The following is a 24939-nucleotide window of genomic DNA, read 5'->3' on the forward strand; positions in this document are numbered from 1 at the left end:
ACTGTGACAGTGTGGTGAATGTGTACGGAACCTTGCACTTCATTATTTGTCAAATGAGATTGGACAAAGCACATACAGCAGAAAAGCTTAAAAATGCTTTTTGCTGGTCTTGGGTGGTTTGCTGGTTGATGTTGCTTAGAGTCATTTTTCTCTACCTGTTCATCCTGGCAGGATATCTGCATACATTTGGCATATCATTGTTCCTCCTCCATTTGTATAAAGAACAAACTTTCTGAGTTTCTCTGATAGCCGCTTTAGGATTCCTCAGTTTCAATACACATGTTGATAATTGTAGAGGGGTGCTAAGAGAGTTCAGGTTCAGGAGATTATTGTAGAGGGGTGCTAAGAGAGTTCAGGTTCAGGAGATTATTGTAGAGGGGTGCGAAGATAGTTCATGTTCAGGAGATTATTGTAGAGGGGTGCTAAGAGAGTTCAGGTTCAGGAGATTATTGTAGAGGGGTGCTAAGAGAGTTCAGGTTCAGGAGATTATTGTAGAGGGGTGCTAAGAGAGTTCAGGTTCAGGAGATTATTGTAGAGGGGTGCTAAGAGAGTTCAGGTTCAGGAGATTATTGTAGCGGGGTGCTAAGAGAGTTCAGGTTCAGGAGATTATTGTAGAGGGGTGCTAAGAGTTCAGGTTCAGGAGATTATTGTAGCGGGGTGCTAAGAGAGTTCAGGTTCAGGAGATTATTGTAGAGGGGTGCTAAGAGTTCAGGTTCAGGAGATTATTGTAGAGGGGTGCTAAGAGAGTTCAGGTTCAGGAGATTATTGTAGAGGGGTGCTAAGAGAGTTCAGGTTCAGGAGATTATTGTAGAGGGGTGCTAAGAGAGTTCAGGTTCAGGAGATTATTGTAGCGGGGTGCTAAGAGTTCAGGTTCAGGAGATTATTGTAGAGGGGTGCTAAGAGTTCAGGTTCAGGAGATTATTGTAGCGGGGTGCTAAGAGAGTTCAGGTTCAGGAGATTATTGTAGCGGGGTGCTAAGAGAGTTCAGGTTCAGGAGATTATTGTAGCGGGGTGCTAAGAGTTCAGGTTCAGGAGATTATTGTAGAGGGGTGCTAAGAGAGTTCAGGTTCAGGAGATTATTGTAGAGGGGTGCTAATTTGTAGAGAGGCCTAATTTGATACTCAAATGAGATGCAATAATACATTCATTTTGTTTACACAATAAATGAGTGAATGAATGACATTTTATTTTCCGTGTCAAACCGGAATTAATTGACAGATAAACAAACAATACAATGACTCAGTGATACAATAATTTAAAAAAATTATTACAGTTTTCGGTACATATGGTTTAAACAATTCAGAGGAAATGTCAGGTTATTCACAGTGGCACTTTCTCCTTCAGTCCTTTATCCCTCCCGACTGCAGCTGCTGCCTCGACCTCTGAATGCTCAGCTATGAAAAGCCAACTGACAGACTGACTGTTGCATCCTCTACAACCACTGTAGTTATTATCTGACCCTGCTGGTCATTCATAAACGTTTGAACATCTTGAAGAACGATCAAGCCTTAATGGCTATGTACTTTTTTAGAATCTCCACCGGCACAGCCAGAAGAGAACTGGCCACCCCTCTGAGCCTGGTTCCTAGTGCTGAGAGATTATTGCTTTTTGAGGTCGTTTCAGTTAGATTTTTTTTTTTAAGTGTCACGGATTTTGGTTAAAACAACTTACATTAATTTTAAAAGCATTGTGGGTTGAATGCTGTATCAACACAGAATAAAATAATCAATAAAAGTCCCATAATGGTAGTGACTTTCCATTACTGCTTATCACTTATTAACCATCCTTTTATTTGATGACTTTATTATTATTATTTATTTAATTCCAAATCATCATCAGATCTCTATAGAGCTGCTATCTGACAAAATCACTATTTTAGTAGTTCTTCAAAGTAAATAAGGCATATTTTTAAGAATGCGGAACACCAACTATCAATCACTTAGATCATGTATTTTCAGGCTTGTGAAGCAACCGCTTTCTGTCCCTCTCGATCGCGGGTTCTCTCTTATCTCCGTCCCCGTTTCTAGCTCTGATTCATCTCTACAGAAACTGCACATCGAGCTCACAGAAAAAACACAAAATAGAATTTTAACTAGTTGTTTAAAAAACGAAAAATAACCGACTACTGGTTCCTCTCTAGGTTTCTTCCAAGGTTGCTGCCTTTCTAAGGAGTTTTTCCTAGCCACCGTGCCTCTACAACTACATTGCTTGCTCTATGGGGTTTTAGGCTGGGTATCTGTATAGCACTTTGTGACATCTGCTGATGTAAAAAGGGCTTTAAAAATAAATATGATTGATTGGTTGAAAGATTGAATGGGTTATAAAACATATGATTACGATGAAGTATTATCTCTTTAGTAGATCTTGGTGTTACTTGCTGTTTTCTCTACAGTCTACAGTAGTGTAATGGTGGCTGTATTCTCTACAGTAGTCTAATGGTGTCTGCATTCTCTACAGTAGTCTAATGGTAACTGTGGGCTGTATTCTCTACAGTAGTCTAATGGTAACTGTGGGCTGTATTCTCTACAGTAGTCTAATGGTGGCTGTATTCTCTACAGTAGTCTAATGGTGGCTGTGGGCTGTATTCTCTACAGTAGTCTAATGGTGTCTGTATTCTCTACAGTAGTCTAATGGTAACTGTGGGCTGTATTCTCTACAGTAGTCTAATGGTAACTGTGGGCTGTATTTTCTACAGTAGTCTAATGATAACTGTGGGCTGTATTCTCTACAGTAGTCTAATGGTGTCTGTATTCTCTACAGTAGTCTAATGGTAACTGTGGGCTGCATTCTCTACAGTAGTCTAATGGTACCTGTGGGCTGTATTCTCTACAGTAGTCTAATGGTAACTGTGGGCTGTATTCTCTACAGTAGTCTAATGGTAGCTGTGGGCTGTATTCTCTACAGTAGTCTAATGCTAACTGTGGGCTGTATTCTCTACAGTAGTCTAATGGTGGCTGTATTCTCTACAGTAGTCTAATGGTAACTGTGGGCTGTATTCTCTACGGTAGTCTAATGGTAACTGTGGGCTGTATTCTCTACAGTAGTCTAATGGTAGCTGTGGGCTGTATTCTCTACAGTAGTCTAATGCTAACTGTGGGCTGTATTCTCTACAGTAGTCTAATGGTGGCTGTATTCTCTACAGTAGTCTAATGGTAACTGTGGGCTGTATTCTCTACAGTAGTCTAATGGTAACTGTGGGCTGTATTCTCTACAGTAGTCTAATGGTGTCTGTATTCTCTACAGTAGTCTAATGGTAACTGTGGGCTGTATTCTCTACAGTAGTCTAATGGTAACTGTGGGCTGTATTCTCTACAGTAGTCTAATGGTAACTGTGGGCTGTATTCTCTACAGTAGTCTAATGGTACCTGTGGGCTGTATTCTCTACAGTAGTCTAATGGTAACCGTGGGCTGTATTCTCTACAGTAGTATAATGGTGGCTGTGGGCTGTATTCTCTACAGTAGTCTAATGGTAACTGTGGGCTGTATTCTCTACAGTGGTCTAATGGTAACTGTGGGCTGTATTCTCTACAGTAGTATAATGGTAACTGTGGGCTGTATTCTGTACAGTAGTCTAATGGTGTCTGTATTCTCTACAGTAGTCTAATGGTAACTGTGGGCTGTATTCTCTACAGTAGTCTAATGGTGTCTGTATTCTCTACAGTAGTCTAATGGTAACTGTGGGCTATATTCTCTACAGTAGTCTAATGGTAACTGTGGGCTGTATTCTCTACAGTAGTCTAATGGTAACTGTGGGCTATATTCTCTACAGTAGTCTAATGGTAACTGTGGGCTGTATTCTCTACAGTAGTCTAATGATAGCTGTGGGCTGTATTCTCTACTGTAGTCTAATGGTAACTGTGGGCTGTATTCTCTACAGTAGTCTAATGGTGTCTGTATTCTCTACAGTAGTCTAATGGTAACTGTGGGCTGTATTCTCTACAGTAGTCTAATGGTAACTGTGGGCTGTATTCTCTACAGTAGTCTAATGGTACCTGTGGGCTGTATTCTCTACAGTGGTCTAATGGTAACTGTGGGCTGTATTCTCTACAGTAGTATAATAGTGGCTGTATTCTCTACAGTAGTCTAATGGTAACTGTGGGCTGTATTCTCTACAGTAGTCTAATGGTAACTGTGGGCTGTATTCTGTACAGTAGTCTAATGGTAACTGTGGGCTGTATTCTGTACAGTAGTCTAATGGTAACTGTGGGCTGTATTCTCTACAGTGGTCTAATGGTAGCTGTGGGCTGTATTCTCTACAGTAATCTAATGGTAACTGTGGGCTGTATTCTCTACAGTAGTCTAATGGTAACTGTGGGCTGTATTATCTACAGTAGTCTAATGATAGCTGTGGGCCGTATTCTCTACAGTAGTCTAATGGTAACTGTGGGCTGTATTCTCTACAGTAGTATAATGGTGTCTGTATTCTCTACAGTAGTCTAATGGTAACTGTGGGCTGTATTCTCTACAGTAGTCTAATGGTGTCTGTATTCTCTACAGTAGTCTAATGGTAACTGTGGGCTGTATTCTCTACAGTAGTCTAATGGTAACTGTGGGCTGTGTTCTCTACAGTAGTCTAATGGTACCTGTGGGCTGTAATCTCTACAGTAGTCTAATGGTAACTGTGGGCTGTATTCTCTACAGTAGTCTAATGGTAACTGTGGGCTGTATTCTCTACAGTAGTCTAATGGTAACTGTGGGCTGTATTATCTACAGTAGTCTAATGATAGCTGTGGGCCGTATTCTCTACAGTAGTCTAATGGTAACTGTGGGCTGTATTCTCTACAGTAGTATAATGGTGTCTGTATTCTCTACAGTAGTCTAATGGTAACTCTGGGCTGTATTCTCTACAGTAGTCTAATGGTAACTGTGGGCTGTATTCTCTACAGTAGTCTAATGGTAACTGTGGGCTGTATTCTCTACAGTAGTCTAATGGTAACTGTGGGCTGTATTATCTACAGTAGTCTAATGATAGCTGTGGGCCGTATTCTCTACAGTAGTCTAATGGTAACTGTGGGCTGTATTCTCTACAGTAGTATAATGGTGTCTGTATTCTCTACAGTAGTCTAATGGTAACTGTGGGCTGTATTCTCTACAGTAGTCTAATGGTGTCTGTATTCTCTACAGTAGTCTAATGGTAACTGTGGGCTGTATTCTCTACAGTAGTCTAATGGTAACTGTGGGCTGTGTTCTCTACAGTAGTCTAATGGTACCTGTGGGCTGTAATCTCTACAGTAGTCTAATGGTAACTGTGGGCTGTATTCTCTACAGTAGTCTAATGGTAACTGTGGGCTGTATTCTCTACAGTAGTCTAATGGTAACTGTGGGCTGTATTATCTACAGTAGTCTAATGATAGCTGTGGGCCATATTCTCTACAGTAGTCTAATGGTAACTGTGGGCTGTATTCTCTACAGTAGTATAATGGTGTCTGTATTCTCTACAGTAGTCTAATGGTAACTGTGGGCTGTATTCTCTACAGTAGTCTAATGGTGTCTGTATTCTCTACAGTAGTCTAATGGTAACTCTGGGCTGTATTCTCTACAGTAGTCTAATGGTAACTGTGGGCTGTATTCTCTACAGTAGTCTAATGGTAACTGTGGGCTGTATTCTCTACAGTAGTCTAATGGTAACTGTGGGCTGTGTTCTCTACAGTAGTCTAATGGTAACTGTGGGCTGTAATCTCTACAGTAGTCTAATGGTAACTGTGGGCTGTATTCTCTACAGTAGTCTAATGGTAACTGTGGGCTGTAATCTCTACAGTAGTCTAATGGTGGCTGTGGGCTGTATTCTCTACAGTAGTCTAATGGTGTCTGTATTCTCTACAGTAGTCTAATGGTAACTGTGGGCTGTATTCTCTACAGTAGTCTAATGGTGTCTGTATTCTCTACAGTAGTCTAATGGTAACTGTGGGCTGTATTCTCTATAGTAGTCTAATGGTAACTGTGGGCTGTATTCTCTACAGTAGTCTAATGGTAACTGTGGGCTGTATTCTCTATAGTAGTCTAATGGTGGCTGTATTCTCTACAGTAGTCTAATGGTAACTGTGGGCTGTATTCTCTACAGTTGTCTAATGGTAACTGTGGGCTGTATTCTCTACAGTAGTCTAATGGTAACTGTGGGCTGTATTCTCTACAGTAGTCTAATGGTAACTGAATAGGGAGTAGGTAGTTCAATTTGGAGATGACAGCGGGCACTGTAAGCCTGCGTCCTAAATGCCAACCTATTCCCTATGTAAGTCACTACTTTTATCAGGGCCAGTAGGGGAATGCTTAGGGTTCTGGTCAAAAGTAGCACACTATGTAGGAAAATAGGGTGCAATTTGAGACGCACCCTACGTGTGACATTCCTTCATGCAACATTAACCTCCAGGTGAATTGTACGCACAATTGGTTATTAAACACTTGTGAAATACTCTGTTGGAGGCAGTAGCTGTCCGTTAGCAACTCAGGGTAGTTGAACTGATGTGACATCCATTTGGCCTTGAATATAATGTCTCAGTTCCATTAGGTTATCCATGAAAAGGGTTTATAGTAAATCAATATGGCTGCTGCTTGTATGTCTCAAGTCCTGCTGGTTCTATCTAGTGTTAATATTTCGACTCCACATGTCTTTTCAGTCAACAACGAAATTGTGTGTTGTTGTTTTTTACACAGACTCAACGCTTCAAAATGGTAAATCATACACTGCAATTGGAGGAAGACTGGAGAAAGTAATGAATCCTTGATAGTTAGTTGTGAACTGTCTTCTGCTGTCAATGTGCCGTCATGTAAACGTAGGTTAACCACTACTACACATGTTAAACAACAGTAAGTGTATCATTTACCTGTAGTTTGTAAAATGTTAACAATGATTTCATTATCTCCTCAGCAAAGTGTTACTAATAGACTCAATCTAATTCAAGCCAAACATTTGCAGAGGTGAGGTGACATTGTGAGATGTTGTTGACTTGATAGTTGCTACTATTGATTATTTAATGTCCAGAAAACACATTGGACCACAGTCTGTATCTTCTACTTACTACAGTTGGCTCTTTCCATTTGTGATATGTTTTCCAATTAGACAGCATCTTTATCTCACAGAGCACCCATTTGGGAGCAGAGAGAGATTACTGCGTCCCAAATGGCTCCCTATTCCCTACACAGCGCACTTCTCACTACTCATTGCCTATAGGTCTCTGGTCAAATGTAGTGCACTACATAGGGAATATGGTGCCATTTGGGATGCTCCCATTGTAAATTAGGTCCATTCAGGCATTCATTAAGGTCATACTCTGTTCCATTATTAGCTGTGATATATTAGCCAGCCTTATTTACTGGCATTATTGTCCAGGTATCAGTTACACGGCGGCTGGGGTTTTATTTAGAACAAAAAGTTATCGACGCAGCCCCAGCTGTCAATGACATGTAGGCGCGGCATCTGCTTCGGTAGACAAATGTGATATAGATCAGTAGGGAGAGAGACAGGATGGGTCTTTATGTCGATGCTTCACTCACTCTATTACTATACTGGGCAGCAGGTAGAGAAATCAATGACTCACGTCAATCAACTGCAGAAAGGATAAAACATTAAACAACCGTAAATGTGTTTTAAAATCATTTTGTGAATTCCTAACTTAATAGTGGCTTGGCTTCCTCATGGAAAGGAAATTGCTCCACGTTTCAGAGTAGTACATTCTTCTTTACTTAATGGCTCCTCATAGCTTAACAAGGACATTTGAAGGGAATTGTCTCCAAGTAGAGCATGTGGTGCACAGTCTGTTCCATGTCATGTTCTTTACTGAGTTCATATTGCTAAGTGCTGTATTTTTTTATTTCATTTTTATTTCGATGTCTTTTATTGTCCGCTTGATGGAAGAAACTGTCTGATTTATATGTGTGTATGTGGTTTTGGGTGTTGCAGGGTTTCAAGGGGAAGATTGTTCAGTGGATATAGACCTCTGCTCACTAGGAATATGCCAAGAACGCACGGTGAACTGCACTGAGACTGGGAATGGACAGAACGTCACATGTATTTGTGAAAAAGGTCATTCCCCATGGTCACATGTTACCTTTCAAACACGACTGATTACAAATATAGGATCTTAATTTGATCACCCTGTTGCAGGAGAACTTTCCTGCAATTCAGGACATTTAAAACTTGTATTGTGTTTGAGGTTTAAAAAGGCTTCTGTAGTTTGTAATTTCCATTTTGAAATTAGATTTTCCCTCACGAAAAATGTATCAACCCTTACAAAATCGTCCATTAATTATAATTCACATAATAATAATAATAATAATAATAATTCACATGTCCTGTTGCTGCAGGATTATTTTCCTGCTGTAGCAAACTGTCTTAAATTAAGACCCTACATCTGTACAGTACATTTATGGAATAAGTTGTTCATGTTCAAAAATGACATTTCAACTATTTTTAAGATTTGTTTTGAACAATTCATGACAGAAATGTTCAGTTTATTGAGGTGATATTGAGTACATATTAGATATTCATCAGGCTGTTTCCTGTCTGAGTCATCATAGTGATCGTCTCTCTCTTTTTCTAAACGAGGGAACATTAAGAATAGATTGTCAAGAATAGATTTGGTTTTCAGGGGGGATATATTTCCATCTGCAATACACGACCAAAACTATATGGACACCAGCTCGTCGAACATCTCATTCCAAAATCATGGGCATTAATGTGGAGTTGGTCCCCCTTTGCTGTTATAACAGCCTCCACTCTTCTGGGAAGGTTTTCCACTAGATGTTGGAACATTGGTGTGGGGACTTGCTTCCATTCAGCCACAAGAGCATTAGTGAGGTCAGGCACTGATGTTGGGCGATTAGGGCTGGCTCACATTTGGCGTTCCAATTTATCCCAAAGGTGTACGATGGGGTTGAGGACAGGGTTCTGTGCAGACCAGTCGAGCTCTTCCAGACCGATTTCGACAAACCATTTCTGTATGGACCTGGCTTTGTGCATGAGGGCATTGTCATGCTGAAAGAGGAAAGGGCCTTCCCAAACTGTTGCCACAAAGTTGGAAGCACAGAATTGTCTAGAATGTCATTGTATGATGTAGCGTTAAGATTTCCCTTCATTGGAACTCAGGGGCCTAGCCCGAACCATGAAAAACAGCCCCAGACCATTATTCCTCCTCCACCAAACTTTACAGTTGTCACTATGCATTTTGGGTAGTAGCGTTCTCCTGGCATCGACCAAACCCAGATTAGTCCGTCGGACTGACAGATAGTGAAGCGTGGTTCATCACTCCAGAGAATGCTTTGCGACTGCTCCAGGGTCCAATGGTGGCGAGCTTTACACCACTCCAGCCAACGCTTGGTATTGCACATGGTGATCTTAGGCTTGTGAGCGGCTGCTCGGCCATGGAAACCCATTTCATGAAGCTCCCGACTAACAGTTCTTGTGCTGATGTTTCTTCCAGAGGCAGTTTGGATATTGTATGAAGCCTTGAATGTTTTGCTATGGGGTTAAAGTTCAACTTGCTTCACGATAGTTAAGCTTGTATCATAAAAATATGATAAAGACAAATATGGTAAAGACAATGAACAGTGATCGTGAAGTTATGCAGGGTACAGACAGTGAACAGTGTTGTGAAGTTATACAGGGTACAGACAGTGAACAGTGTTGTGAAGTTATACAGGGTACAGACAGTGAACAGTGTTGTGAAGTTATACAGGATACAGACAGTGAACAGTGTTGTGAAGTTATACAGGGTACAGACAGTGAACAGTGTTGTGAAGTTATACAGGGTACAGACAGTGAACAGTGTTGTGAAGTTATACAGGGTACAGACAGTGAACAGTGATCACAAAGCGATGCATGCATTCATCAAAAATATGTGCACATGTCCAAACGACCCATCACACATCTAACCACCACACCTAAAATGTAAAACATTATCTTAGTCTGAGCGATTATCCCGTGGAGGTTCAGGCGACCATATCAATAACCAACAACTTCATTACTCCCCTTGCACTTATTCTTGACGTGTGTCAGAGTGAACGATCATGAGTGATTTGTTATGCAAATGAAAGAGCAACCCTACAGTGAACACCAGCCTCCTCCACCACTCCTCTCTAGTCCTCTACCCAGCTCTGGCTCCACGTCTCAAGGGCAAATTACACGCCGCAGCGGATGGCCTTTCAGAAATGTTTTAGACTGGCAGGGGTTGGCATACGCATTATCTACTGCCTTAATGCTGCACCTGCCAAGATAGCTTAACAGGAATATGTGTCACACTCACACAAACACTCACTCACACACACACACAAACACTCACACACACACTCACACACACACTAAACAGCGTATGTACCGGCACCACCTCCTAGAACTGTCTCCCTCACTGCAATGTGTCCTTGATATGTGTTCTTACACTCCATTATATTTTACAAGCTAAAAGCATTGTTTCAGAAGCAATAAAAGTGGTCGCCCTAGTATCTGTCAGAGAAGCATGGCTAAACCCAAGACACTGGGTTTGTCCCAAATGGCACCCTGTTCCCTAAATAATTCACTACAGAGCCCTATGGGCCTGGTCAAACATAGTGCACGAAATAGGGAATAGTGTGCCATTTCTTAAAAGTGGGGACTCTAATGATCAATACCCGGGAGGAAGTGACGCGTGTTGCTGATGCGACAGACACACTTGGTTTCAGGATTTTAATAGTCCTTTCTCTCCTTCCCAAATGGCACCCTATTCCCTATGGGCACTTTTCAAAAGTAGTGCACTATATAGGGAATAGGGTGCCATTTGTGACATTGATAGTCTTTGTCAAAACACTCAAAAGTGCCCACTGACAGGAAGAAAGCACATTTTAAAAACAAGAAGTACTGATGTGAAAAAAGACTACAAGAAAAGAGTAATGTCCAACTGAAACATGTCTTTACGTTTAACCCTCTGAATCAGAGAGGTACAGGAGTCATTTAACCCCTCTGAATCAGAGAGGTACAGGAGTCATTTAATCCTTTGAATCAGAGAGGTGCAGGAGTCATTTAACCCCTCTGAACATTTAACCCCTCTGAATCAGAGAGGTGCAGGAGTCATTTAACCCCTCTGAATCAGAGAGGTGCAGGAGTCATTTAACCCCTCTGAATCAGAGAGGTGCAGGAGTCATTTAACCCAACTCCTCTGAATCAGAGAGGTGCAGGAGTCATTTAACCCAACCCCTCTGAATCAGAGAGGTGCAGGAGTCATTTAATCCAACCCCTCTGAATCAGAGAGGTGCAGGAGTCATTTAACCCCTCTGAATCAGAGAGGTGCAGGAGTCATTTAACCCCTCTGAATCAGAGGTGCAGGAGTCATTTCACCCCTCTGAATCAGAGAGGTGCAGGGGCCTGCCTTAATGGACGTCCACGTCATCAGCGCCCGGGGAAGAGTTGTTGTTGAGGGATAACTGCCTTGCTCATGGGCAGAACGGCATTCGAACCGGCGACCTTTCGGTTACTGGCCCAACGCTTTTAACCACTAGGTTACCTGCCGCTCCAGGTGTGGGCTGAAATAGCCAAGGGTGCTTTGTGTTGTTCAACTATCTCTGTTACAGCTAAGTCCAGTAATGTAATAATGGGTTTAACTATCTCTGTTACAGCTAAGTCCAGTAATGTAATAATGTCTTTAACTAAGTCCAGTAATGTAATAATGGCTTTAACTAAGTCCAGTAATGTAATAATGTGTTTAACTATCTCTGTTACAGCTAAGTCCAGTAATGTAATAATGGGTTTAACTAAGTCCAGTAATGTAATAATGGGTTTAACTATCTCTGTTACAGCTAAGTCCAGTAATGTAATAATGATCTTCCATTGAAATGTGTAGGCTCTACATTACATTGTGTTTCTACCACCATTACCCGGCCACTGCATGGCCAGCACCTGCGTTGATTGTTAAGCTCAGGGAATCACTGTTTAGCATTCGCTCAGAGAAGGCAATGCATTAACTTTATCTGGACATGATTGCATCAGTGATCATGGTCTGTTTTACAAGACTCTCCAGACAACTCTTCAGATAGAGCACCGGTAAATAGATCTTCAGTGGCCATGTGTCAAACCTGGTTTCAAATAGCATTTGTTTTCTTTAAAATACTTCGGCTGAGCTTGACTGAGCTAGCCTGGCATAATGTAACCAATGGATTAGTACCAAAAGTGTAAATCTCACTCATCTGGCAATCTAGGCAGTGGATCAATCAAACCGTCAAAGTATTTGTAATAGAACGAATACTCTTTGAACCCAGGTACTAACAACAGGGTTGGGGAAAGAACTGATACTTATGATCCCCATAGGTGCTTGTTATGGTGCAAGGCTTCGATAGAATGGCACTCTGCCTGCCCTGTCGAACATTGGGCCAAACACCTCTCTCCCTCTCTCTTTTTCTATCTCTCTCCCTCTCTCTCTCTCTTTTTCTCTTTTCTCCCTATCTCTTTTTCTCACTTCTTGTCTGTCTGTCTGTCTGTCTGTCTGTCTGTCTGTCTGTCTGTCTGTCTGTCTGTCTGTCTGTCTGTCTGTCTGTCTGTCTGTCTGTCTGTCTGTCTGTCTGTCTGTCTGTCTGTCTGTCTGTCTGTCTGTCTGTCTGTCTGTCTGTCTGTGTCTGCTTCAGTCCGTCCGTCCGCTTCAGTCAGTCATCTCACCACTGCTTCCCCTGCCTACACACCTTATTGACGATATTGAATAAAGGTAGGGAGGTGTTTGTGTGATCACAAGCCTGTGTGTGTGTCCCTATCTGTGCCTGTTTGTGTGTTTCCTGCGTCTCTTGGAATGGAGGAGGTGAGGTTAGTGTTAGATCAAATCACAGGAACACACAGATCACAATGTACGTACTGTGAGACGCCTAAGACAGAGCTACAGGGAGACAGGACGGACAGCTGATTGTCCTCGCAGTGGCAGACCACGTGTAACAACACCTGCACAGGATCGGTACATCCGAACATCACACCTGCGGGACAGGTACAGGATGGCAACAACAACTGCCTGTTACACCAGGAACGCACAATCCATCCATCAGTACTCAGACTGTCCGCAATAGGCTGAGAGAGGCTGGACTGAGGGCTTGTAGGCCTGTTGTAAGGCAGGTCCTCACCAGACATCATCGGCAACAACGTCGCCTATGGGCACAAACTCACCGTCGCTGGACCAGACAGGACTGGCAAAATGTGCTCTTCACTGACGAGTCGCGGTTTTGTCTCACCAGGGGTGATGGTCGGATTCGCGTTTATAGTCGAAGGAATGAGCGATACACCGAGGCCTGTACTCTGGAGCGGGATCGATTTGGAGGTGGAGGGTCCGTCATGGTCTGGGGCGGTGTGTCACAGCATCATCGGACTGAGCTTGTTGTCATTGCAGGCAATCTCAATACTGTGCGTTACAGGGAAGACATCCTCCTCCCTCATGTGGTACTCTTCCTGCAGGCTCATCCTGACATGATCCTCCAGCATGACAATGCCACCAGCCATACTGCTCATTCTGTGTGTGATTTCCTATAAGACAGGAATGTCAGTGTTCTGCCATGGCCAGCGAAGAGCCCAGATCTCAATCCCATTGAGCACGTCTGGGACCTGTTGGATCGGAGGGTGAGGGCTAGGGTCATTCCCCCCAGAAATGTCCGGGAACTTGTAGGTGCCTTGATGGAGTGGGGTAACATCTCACAGCAAGAACTGGCAAATCTGGTGCAGTCCATGAGGAGGAGATGCACTGCACTACTTAATGCAGCTGGTGGCCATAACTGATACTGACTGTTACTTTTGATTTTGACCCCCCTTTGTTCAGGGACACATTATTCAATTTCTGTTAGTCACATGTTTGTGGAACTTTATTAGTTTATTAGATCATGTTAAGTTTTCTGAAAGTAAACACAGTTGACAGTGAGAGGACGTTTCTTTTTTTTGCTGAGTTTATTAGATCATATCACAGGATCTGGCCTGTTTAATGTTATATATTAGATCATATCACAGGATCTGGCCTGTTTAATGTTATATATTAGATCATATCACAGGATCTGGCCTGTTTGTTATATATCAAAGAGCCAATTAATGCCTCATATTAACAATGATTAAACGATCCACACACACACACACGCAGATACACATACTCGCACAAACACACACACACATGCAGATGCACACTCATACAAACACACACACACATGCAGATACACATGCACACTCACACAAACACACACACACATGCAGATACACATGCACACTCACACAAACACACACACTGGATCACAAACAGCTTTGTAAAGCAGCTTCAGAGTGGGGAAACAAAGTCATACGAATCTTAATTGGCTGACAGATAAAACTAACCAAAGAGATTCACTAATGATCGTGTGTGTGTGTGTGCGTGTGTGCGTGCGTGCGTGTGTGCGTGCGTGTGCGCGTGTGTGTGTGTGTGTGTGTGTGTGTGTGTGTGCGCGCACATGTTTCTGTCATGCAGGCTTTGGTGGGCCGTTCTGTGAGGTGAATCTGAACGACTGCAAGTCGATGCCGTGCCAGAACGGAGCTGTGTGTGTGGACGGTGTTGACCTGTATCACTGCTTCTGTCCAGCTGGTAAGAGCCAGTCTGTGTTCCACATGGCACCCTATTCCCTGTACAGCAAGAAGGTAACCTATTGCAATTGAGGAAATTATTGTGATTTAAAATATCAATAAAAGAATGGATGTAGAAAAATAAAATACAAAATAAATTGTGCCGCAGGCTACCTGGTTTGTCATCTCCAAGGCAGTACATTAATGTAGCACTAAGTGAATGATAGGCTATAGTATCACAGCCTGTGCATTATCACTGAATCAACATATATGCATACAACCACTGCTGAGGGACAAATGAAATAATAATAAAAATGACCTTTTTATCTAAGACATCACCTGATTATTACTGGGTGTTTTCAGGCCATTAAGTTATATCAGCACATATCTAACATTCAACCAGATGAATGGTTAATGTGATGAAGAACAGTGAGCTGTAGATTTCTACTAGCTAAACCAGATGAAAGGTTAATGTGATGAAGAACAGTGAGCTGTAGATTTCTACTAGCTAAACCAGATGAATGGTTAATGTGATGAAGAACAGTGAGCTGTAGATTTCTACTAGCTAAACCAGATGAAAGGTTAATGTGATGAAGAACAGTGAGCTGTAGATTTCTACTAGCTAAACCAGATGAATGGTTAATGTGATGAAGAACAGTGAGCTGTAGATTTCTACTAGCTAAACCAGATGAAAGGTTAATGTGATGAAGAACAGTGAGCTGTAGATTTCTACTAGCTAAACCAGATGAAAGGTTAATTCCATGAAGTGAAGGACAGCGAGCTGTAGAGCTCTACTCCTTTTCTCTGACATTTTCTGCTCCCATAAACGTATTCCACTGCATGGTCACGCTGCAAAATGACTATCATTAGCACTGTCACAGGCCGTGGCTGCAGAGGTACCCATGACTAATGCCAGGCTATCAGCACCATCGGTGCAGGGCAAATTCTCATCATTCCTCACTACTGACCAGAACTGAAGTTCCAAATGGTATCCTATTCCATATATAGTGCACTACTTTTGACCAGGGCCCTATGAGCTCTGGTCAAAAGTAGTTCATTATGTAAGGAATAGGGTGCCATTTATGACTCACTCATCCATGGAACCAATTTCCATCTCTCTCCATGTCATAAAACTTGACAATTATCCTTTGTCCATTAATAATGCATAACAGTCCTCGGCCGAAATCAAGGTTTAATCAGAGGTATGTCTCACAGGTAGGACATCGACGACACAGCCAATAAATGATTGGCAAAATTGCCTGATATTTATGCCCCTTCTCCCCTCTCCACTCATAACTTAATGACATAAATGGCGCCGACCAATTTATGACAGGAATTAGGCATGTAAGTGTGAAGATGGCTTGATGAGATCATAGAGGTAAAATACTGTACAGTAAATGTTTATATTCCAGGATATCTCGTCTTTAAAAAGCAGGAGAAATACACCCACAACTGCAAAAACAAACTAATCACTTGTTTTACATGACCTGTAATGACATGTTGATCATAGGACTGGTTCTGTGCTACCGTTTCTAACTGACTGAATAAAAACACGGCCTCGTTTTTTACTTGGCGTCTCCATTTGATGCTTAACTCTGCCTTTGAGTTGGTTTGAAAGTCTGATCTACTACGCAATCCAACTGTATGTGATAGTGAGATGTCATCTCCAACTTTATGTGATAGTGAGATGTCATCTCCAACTGTATGTGATAGTGAGATGTCATCTCCAACTGTATGTGATAGTGAGATGTCATCTCCAACTGTATGTGATAGTGAGATGTCATCTCCAACTGTATGTGATAGGGAGATGTTATCTCCTACTGTATGTGATAGTAAGATGTTATCTCCTACTGTATGTGATAGTGAGATGTCATCTCCAACTGTATGTGATAGTGAGATGTCATCTCCTACTGTATGTGATAGTGAGATGTCATCTCCTACTGTATGTGATAGTGAGATGTCATCTCCAACTGTATGTGATAGTGAGATGTCATCTCCTACTGTATGTGATAGTGAGATGTCATCTCCTACTGTATGTGATAGTGAGATGTCATCTCCAACTGTATGTGATAGTGAGATGTCATCTCCAACTGTATGTGATAGTGAGATGTCATCTCCAACTGTATGTGATAGGGAGATGTTATCTCCTACTGTATGTGATAGTAAGATGTTATCTCCTACTGTATGTGATAGTGAGATGTCATCTCCAACTGTATGTGATAGTGAGATGTCATCTCCTACTGTATGTGATAGTGAGATGTCATCTCCTACTGTATGTGATAGTGAGATGTCATCTCCTACTGTATGTGATAGTGAGATGTCATCTCCTACTGTATGTGATAGTGAGATGTCATCTCCTACTGTATGTGATAGTGAGATGTCATCTCCAACTGTATGTGATAGTGAGATGTCATCTCCAACTGTATGTGATAGTGAGATGTCATCTCCAACTGTATGTGATAGTGAGATCTCCTCCTGATATAGGGTTTGAGGGGCTGAACTGTGAAATCAACTATGATGAATGTGTCTATGGATTCTGCGCCAACAATTCCACATGTGTTGACCTGGTTGCCGACTATGGATGCATCTGCCCAGTGGGGTTTGTTGGTAAGAGATGAATGTTATCATTCTTATTAAATCATACATAATCTATGTCCGGGAAACCGTCCCTCACTGTATATGGTCTGTAATAACCACAAATGTCTTCACTATTCTGGTCATGTCTGTGGGTTAAAAAACAGCACTATATATCAACCCATCAACCTAATGGTGATAATATTTGAGGAGTAGAGGCCTAAAGATTGTCAGAGTTGTCACTGTAAGCTGTTTGCTAATTAGCTGACTCAAGAGCATATTTACTGGAAGTGCATAGAAGGGGATTAGAGATCAGTCCTGGGTTCAAATACTATTTGAAATCATTTCACACACTTTGTCTATTCTTGATTGAGCGTCCCTGGCTTAACAGACCAATAGAATAGTCCTAAACTGTATATCCCGCCCATCTGAGTGTTTTCTCTAGCCTGCCTGGAGTGCCAAGTATTTTAAATATTTCAAATACTTTTTGAACCCAGGTCTGTTAGAGCCATCTTTATTCCTGCTCCCGAGGGGGAGACTAGAGAGTAAAGGGCCTCAGACTAAGATGTTAATACTCTTACAATCCTGTGTGGAGTACGAATGATCTCTGACGGACATATACCAGACCCCAACACTTACAGTACATCTAGTTCATGTTTATTCTGCATTCCATCCTTACATTCAAGTTTCAAGTTTTATTATTAGACATATGTACAGAATACACATGGTATGCACCGTCCAATGAAATGCTTACTTGCAGGCTCCTTCTGGACAACGCAACAACAATAAGAAAAGAGAAGAATATGAACGTGAAGTAAATGGCTCAGTAAAAAAAAAAAACATTTTAGCAAAAGTATAATACAGGAAGGCACAATTTATAGTCCAATATTTACACGTTTTGGTGGGCAAGTGGTTAAATTGTGCAGTATTTAGCAGTCTGGTAGCAGCAATTGAGTGCATGTGTGCTGAGGTGTGGAGAGTCAGTGCAGGTTGTATTCTAAAAAATATTGTAAAAATGTAATAATGGGATTTTTTTACAAACAATTTCAATGGCAGAAAAATCCCTGATGTTTCAATTAGATGTCTTGGACGGGTGGGAACACGGCCCCAGTGATGTACTGGGCCATCTTCACCACCCACTGGAGGGCCTTGCGGATGTGGACGGAGCAATTTCCGTACAAGGCCATGATGCAATTGGTCAGGACGCTCTCGATGGTGCAGTGGTAGTATTTGGAGAGGACCCGGGGTGGCATGCCAAATTAATTTTGTCGCTATACAAAGTAGAGGCACTAATGCGCCCTCTTGACAAGAGTGGTGGTGTTGTTGGTCCATGTCAAGTCTTCGGTGATGTGGACGCAGAAGAACTTAAAACTGCTGAGTCTCTCTACTGCATTCCTGTTTGATGTGGATTGGGACGTGTTCCCTCCTCTGCTTACTGAAGTCCACAATCATCTCCTTTTTTCTGTCCTTACGTTGAGATATAGTTTTTTGTCCTGGCACCACAATGCCAGTTCACTTACCTCCTCCCAATAGGGTGACTCATCGTTGTTGGTTATCAGGCCTACAACCCTGGCGTCGTCAATAAACTAGATGATGGAGTTGGTGTGGTGCAAAGCCACACAGTCGTGGGTGAACAGGGAGTACAACAGAGGGCTGAGGAAACACCCCTGGGGTGCCTTGTGCTTAGTCAGAGTGGGGCTCTGAGCTTGGTGTCGAGCCTGGAGGGAACAATAGTGTTGAAAGCTGAACTGTAGTCTATGAACAGCATTCTCACATAGGTGTTCCTGTTGTCCAGATGTGTTAGAGCTGTTTGAATAGCGATGGAAATGGCATCTTCCGTGGATCTGTTGAAGCGGTAGGCACATTGGAGTGGGTCCAGTGTGCCTGGCATGATGGCTTTGACGTGGGTATGACCAACCTCTTGAAGCTGTTTTTCTGAGCACTGGGACAATGGTGGTCTCCTTGTAGCAAGTGTGGAGTCCAGCCTGGGACAGGGACAGGTTGAAGATGTGCGCCAGCTGGTCAGCATGCACTCTGAGGCGGCTTTGTGAGTATTCACTCTTTTGAGAGTTTTCCTTACGTCAGCCTTGGAGAACAAAAGCACCTGGTCGTCCGGAGCAGCGAGAAACTGCCTGGATGACTCGGTATTGTCTGCTTGGAAGGGAGGCTTCGGTGGGCACCACAAAGCTGGATTTGCCATTGCAGTCCTTGGTAGCCTGCAGTCCTTGATGGCCTGTAGTCCTTGATGGCCTGTAGTCCTTGATGGCCTGTAGTCCTTGATGGCCTGTAGTCCTTGATGGCCTGTAGTCCTTGATGGCCTGTAGTCCCTGATGGCCTGTAGTCCCTGATGGCCTGTAGTCCTTGATGGCCTGTAGTCCTTGATGGCCTGTAGTCCTTGATGGCCTGTAGTCCTTGACACAATGCGTCGCAAATCTGAGTTGTTGAACATGGATTGAAGTATTTTTTGCATCCCTAATAGATTTGCAGAGCTCGTACCTGCTTGCCTTGTATCCATCGCGCGCTACCGAGTCATCTGGGTTCGTTCTGCTGACATGGAATGTTGCAGTACGGGCTCTCAGCACGGTATGGATTTCTCCGTACCGTTCATCCAGGGTTTTTGGTTGTGGCATGTCCGGTTTGTTATTGTGGGTACACCATCATCAACACATTTCCTAATGAAGCCTTTGACTGACAATGTATATCCCTCAATGTTGATAGATGAGTCCTGGGTGGATGAATCTTTTGATATTTCAATCTGTATTAACAAAACAATCCTGCAGCATTAGGTCTGCCCCCTCTGTCCAGCACCTCACTATTCTCGGAGTTGGTGGTTCCCTCTTGAGATGCAGCTTGTAGGCGGGGAGTAGGGAGAGACGTAATCAGAGAGACGCGATCTAATTGGCCGAAGTGGGTGCGGGGATGATTTTGTACGTGTCACAGATGTTTGTGTACACATGGTTCAGCACGTTGTTTCCTCTCATGGGGCAAGATACATATTGATGATATTTTTGAATAATTTTGTTTAAAATCTCACGCGACAATAAAGCTGTGATAATAACACATTAATTCAGCTTCATTTCCAATGAACACAATACTGTACACTCTTCTCACTGAGACGGAGACAGTCGACTACATATTTGACATTCCATCCTTTACATTCAGCTTCATTTCAAATGAGCAGATATACAGAACTGCAGTCATTTAGTCTCCCCTCCCTGTGATGTAAATGGCAGAATGTAGACAGCAGATACACAATACTGCAGTCATTTAGTCTCCCCTCCTTGTGATGTAAATGGCAGAATGTAGACAGCAGATACACAGTACTGCAGTCATTTAGTCTCCCCTCCTTGTGATGTAAGTGGCAGAATGTAGACAACAGATACACAGTACTGCAGTCATTTAGTCTCCCCTCCTTGTGATGTAAATGGCAGAATGTAGACAGCAGATACACAGTACTGCAGTCATTTAGTCTCCCCTCCCTGTGATGTAAATGGCAGAATGTAGACAGCAGATACACAGTACTGCAGTCATTTAGTCTCCCCTCCCTGTGATGTAAATGGCAGAATGTAGACAGCAGATACACAGTACTGCAGTCATTTAGTCCCCATGAATACTGTCAGAATAATGATGGGATATTTTTTGTGCACATTGGTTCTGTTGTATTTGTCCTTCTGAAAATGTTTTTGTTTTACTTTTCCAGGTAAAAACTGCTCTACACCTGTTATTGAATGTGCGTCAGGGGATAGGACAAAATGCAAAAATGGCGGCACCTGTTATATCTTTGCCGGAGTGGTTCACTGCACTTGTCCACCAGGTAAAGTTTGTCCCCTTATCAGATAGTGTACTGTAAACTACAGTTTACTCTGAGAAAACAAGGTCCTGCCTAGAAGCAGAAATGCTGCTGACTTGCCCCTGTAGAAACCCTTCTGGTTCTTTTTTAAAACCCTTTCTTCAGAAGGACCTCCTTGGTTCCAAGGTTCCATCTACAACCTCTTATCCCTCTAACCCTTTAGAACCATTTTCTCTGAAGTAGCTAACAAAAGACCTGCGTCTGGGTGATTTAATCCTGTTGATATATCGTTATCTGGCTCTGCTGAACTTACATTAAACCACAAAACACCTATGCAACAGCGTGATCAAATTAAGATCTTATATCTGAAATCCATTGAAGTCAAATTAGTATTATGCCTCCATCTTTGTACACAATCATTGTTCAGCAATTTATTCATTAAGATCCTCCGGTTGTTTTTAGATGCTCTTGTTTATTCTACAATAATCCCTTTTGTAAAATCGGTAGTAAAAGGCTGAGTCCTAAATGGCCCCATATGGCTCTGGTCAAAAGTAGTGTAGGGAATAGGGTGTCATTTGGGACGCCGGCAAAGAGGCTATGTTATTGTTATTGATTACTCTGTGTGCACTCTGTTATTATCAAACCAAACCTAATTTAAATATCATCCACTGGGTCATAATAGAGAGTAGTCGACCAAAGCCATGCATTACTTGAATGAGTGTCTAATTATGAAATGTAGGAAAACACAAACACCCCTCAATACCTATATGTAGGTTGGTGGTTGGACTATATTTACAAATCCTATTTCCTAGTATTTCCACTGTCTAAGGGCCGCTATGTCCTAGTTTTTCCACTGTCTAAGGACCTCTATTTCCTAGTATTTCTACTGTCTAAGGGCCTATATTTCCTAGTATTTATACTGACTAAGGGCCTCTATTTCCTAGTATTTCTACTGTCTAAGGGCCTCTATTTCCTAGTTTTTCCACTGTCTAAAGGCCTCTATTTCCTAGTTTTTCCACTGTCTAAGGGCCTCTATTTCCTAGTATTTCCACTATCTAAGGGTCTCTATTTCATAGTATTTCCACTGTCTAAGGGCCCCTATCAAATCCTATTTCCACTGTCTGAGGGCCCCTGTCAAATCCTATTTCCTAGTACAGTATTTCCACTAAGGGTCTCTATCAAATCCTATTTCCTAGTATTTCCACTGCCTAAGGGCCTCTAACTAAGAAAAACATAACATATGTAAAGCAGAAATCATAAAAGAAAAACGTCTTACAATGACAGGAGCATCCTGAGAAATGACAATCCAAGCCTGTGTGTCAGAAGGGGTGTGGGTAGAAGAATAGAACACAGAACACAGCTGCTATTCAACACACAGACATCAATCAGCTCTTTGATCCAAACCCCAATGCATACAGGATGGGGAGCCGATGACTGCTCTGCACCCGTGAACCAGTGTGTGTTGAATCCCTGTGACCCGGAGGGGACCCTGTTCTGTGAAGAGCTGCCGAACGGCTTCAAATGCGTCTGCCAACACGGGTACATGGGGCGGCTGTGCGAAATCCCCATAAGTCACTGCGTCGATGGGCTGTGTCATCCACGGATCAAAGTGTGTGGATCTACCGAGAGGATTCAAGTGCCATTGTTTACCCGGTAAGCTAATCACCAGGAACAAAGAAACAGGGCGTGTGATTTTAATGGGGAGTGTGTGCGTGCTTGGCAAGTGCGTTGCCCTGTAAGACGTTGGCTCCTTGTTACTGAAACCTGTGGTAATGTTTATATTTATTTCAGGGTCTTGTCCCTGCATTTAGGATGACTGAATACTAAAATTAGAAATATGAATGCAGCGTTTCCTAAACCTCTCCTCAAGTACCTCTGGCTGCCCCACTTATTTCCTACTGAAACAAGAACACCTGATCAAATTAGTAGTTGACCAATTGAATCAGGTGTGTTAGTGAGTTAGTTAACCAGTTGATGGGAGCCAATAACAAGGTGTGTTATTATGTTAACCATTTGATCGGAGCCAATAAAAAGGTGTGTTAGTGGGTTAAGGAGCCAATAGAAAATGTGTCTTAGTGGGTTAAGGAGGCAATAGAAAATGTGTGTTAGTGGGTTAAGGAGCCAATAGAAAATGTGTGTTAGTGGGTTAAGGAGCTAATAGCATCCCAGAGAGATGAGTAATGTTTGATAAAGAGGCGTTTGGAATTGTGATGAAGTCACTCTGAATTTCCAGTATAACATTCACGGATTTTAACTAAAAAAACACATTATTACATTCTCAAAATGATTCCCTCATAATTCCACCCCTTTATTCAGAGTCTCATTCGTCTCTTCTTCATTCAGGTTTAACGGGACGATTCTGCGAGGTGAACATAGATGACTGTGAAGAGAAGCCGTGCGGTGTTCTAAGCATTTGCAAAGACACCTTCAACGACTACAATTGTTTCTGTGCACCTGGATTCATTGGTGAGTATCTACGTTATCAACAGGGGATGTCAGGGCAATTTCCCCTCTGCTCGTAATTCCATCGACTGTTTGTCTTTTGGTGTCAAAGACCTCGAGCCTCCTTATGTAGGTTGGTATTGTTAAACACTTATTTACCTTCCACATGTCATACGGCAGTTCCATTACACACTTCTCTCAGTATCATTCAGTTCCTCTTCTCTCAGTATCATTCAGTTCCTCTTCTCTCAGTATCGTTCAGTTCCTCTTCTCTCAGTATCATTCAGTTCATTTTCTCTCAGTATCATTCAGTTCCTCTTCTTACAGTTCCTCTTCTCTCAGTATCATTCAGTTCCTTTTCTCTCAGTATCAATCAGTGCCTCTTCTCTCAGTATCTTACAGTTCCTCTTCTCTCAGTACCTTACAGTTCCTCTTCTCTCAGTATCTTACAGTTCCTCTTCTCTCAGTATCTTACAGTTCCTCTTCTCTCAGTATCGTACAGTTCCTCTTCTCTCAGTATCGTACAGTTCCTCTTCTCTCAGTATTCTCTCAGTACCTTACAGTTCCTCTTCTCTCAGTATCCTACAGTTCCTCTTCTCTCAGTATCATTCAGTTCCTCTTCTCTCAGTATCATTCAGTGCCTCTTCTCTCAGTATCGTACAGTTCCTCTTCTCTCAGTATCGTACAGGTCCTCTTCTCTCAGTATCGTACAGTTCCTCTTCTCTCAGTATCGTACAGTTCCTCTTCTCTCAGTATCGTACAGTTCCTCTTCTCTCAGTAACATTCAGTTCCTCTTCTCTCAGTATCGTACAGTTCCTCTTCTCTCAGTATCGTTCAGTTCCTCTTCTCTCAGTATCGTACAGTTCCATAACACACTTCTCTTTGACACGGCACATGTTCCCCCTACATCTCTCCCCTTCCTCTTCCCCCAACCTCTCTCCACTTCCACTTCCCCCTACCTATCCTCCCTTCGTCTCCCCATTCCTCTCCTCATTCCTTAAGGAAGCTTATTTTATTAAAGGGGGCCTGTTATTTATGTGTCAAAATCTGGCAGATGCTTCTGTGTATGTGTACGTGGAGTGTGTGTGAGTGAGTGTGTCTGTGTGTATGCAGAGTGTGTGCATGTGTCGGTATGTAGACTATGCATGTGTGGACCTTCATGCAGTGAACCTCTCCTGTCTTTCCAGGTAATAACTGTGAGGTGGAGGTAAACGAGTGTCTGAGCCAGCCCTGCCACAACGGAGCTTCCTGCTCTGATGAGCTCAACGCATTCAGCTGCTTATGCCCAATCGGAGTCACAGGTACACACACACACCACACCACACCACACACACACACGTACATTTGTGCTGTAACCCTTATGGTTGTTGTCATGACAAACATATCATATGTGACATCACAGGATGTTGACTGTAGGAGTTGACAAGGCAGCACAAATAGATCTAGATCATCATTAATACTTAAACCCCTTATAAATCATTTTAAATACCTTACCTTAAAGTATGTTTCTTAGATGTAAGATATAGAACAGGGCTCTCCAACCCTGTTCCTGGAGAGATACCCTCCTGTAGGTTTTAACTCCAACCCTGTTCCTGGAAAGATACCCTCCTGTAGGTTTTAACTC

At 42.5% G+C, this 24939-nt stretch overlaps 1 protein-coding gene across 1 annotated transcript in view; it reads left to right on the forward strand.

Annotated features, from left to right (window-relative positions):
• eys (EGF-like photoreceptor maintenance factor) overlaps positions 1–24939 on the forward strand; it is a gene marked incomplete at its 5' end in the record, with an annotated part of 444052 nt that overhangs the window by 81268 nt on the left and 337845 nt on the right. Inside the window, 5 exon segments of the mRNA XM_082972800.1 lie at positions 16994–17116; positions 22292–22470; positions 22472–22526; positions 23217–23339; positions 24503–24616. Coding sequence (XP_082828926.1) covers positions 16994–17116; positions 22292–22470; positions 22472–22526; positions 23217–23339; positions 24503–24616 — 594 coding nt within the window.

This window comes from Salmo salar, chromosome 01, assembly GCF_965601325.2.
Source record: "Salmo salar chromosome 01, fSalSal1, whole genome shotgun sequence".
In the NCBI taxonomy this organism is placed as follows: Eukaryota; Metazoa; Chordata; class Actinopteri; order Salmoniformes; family Salmonidae; genus Salmo; species Salmo salar.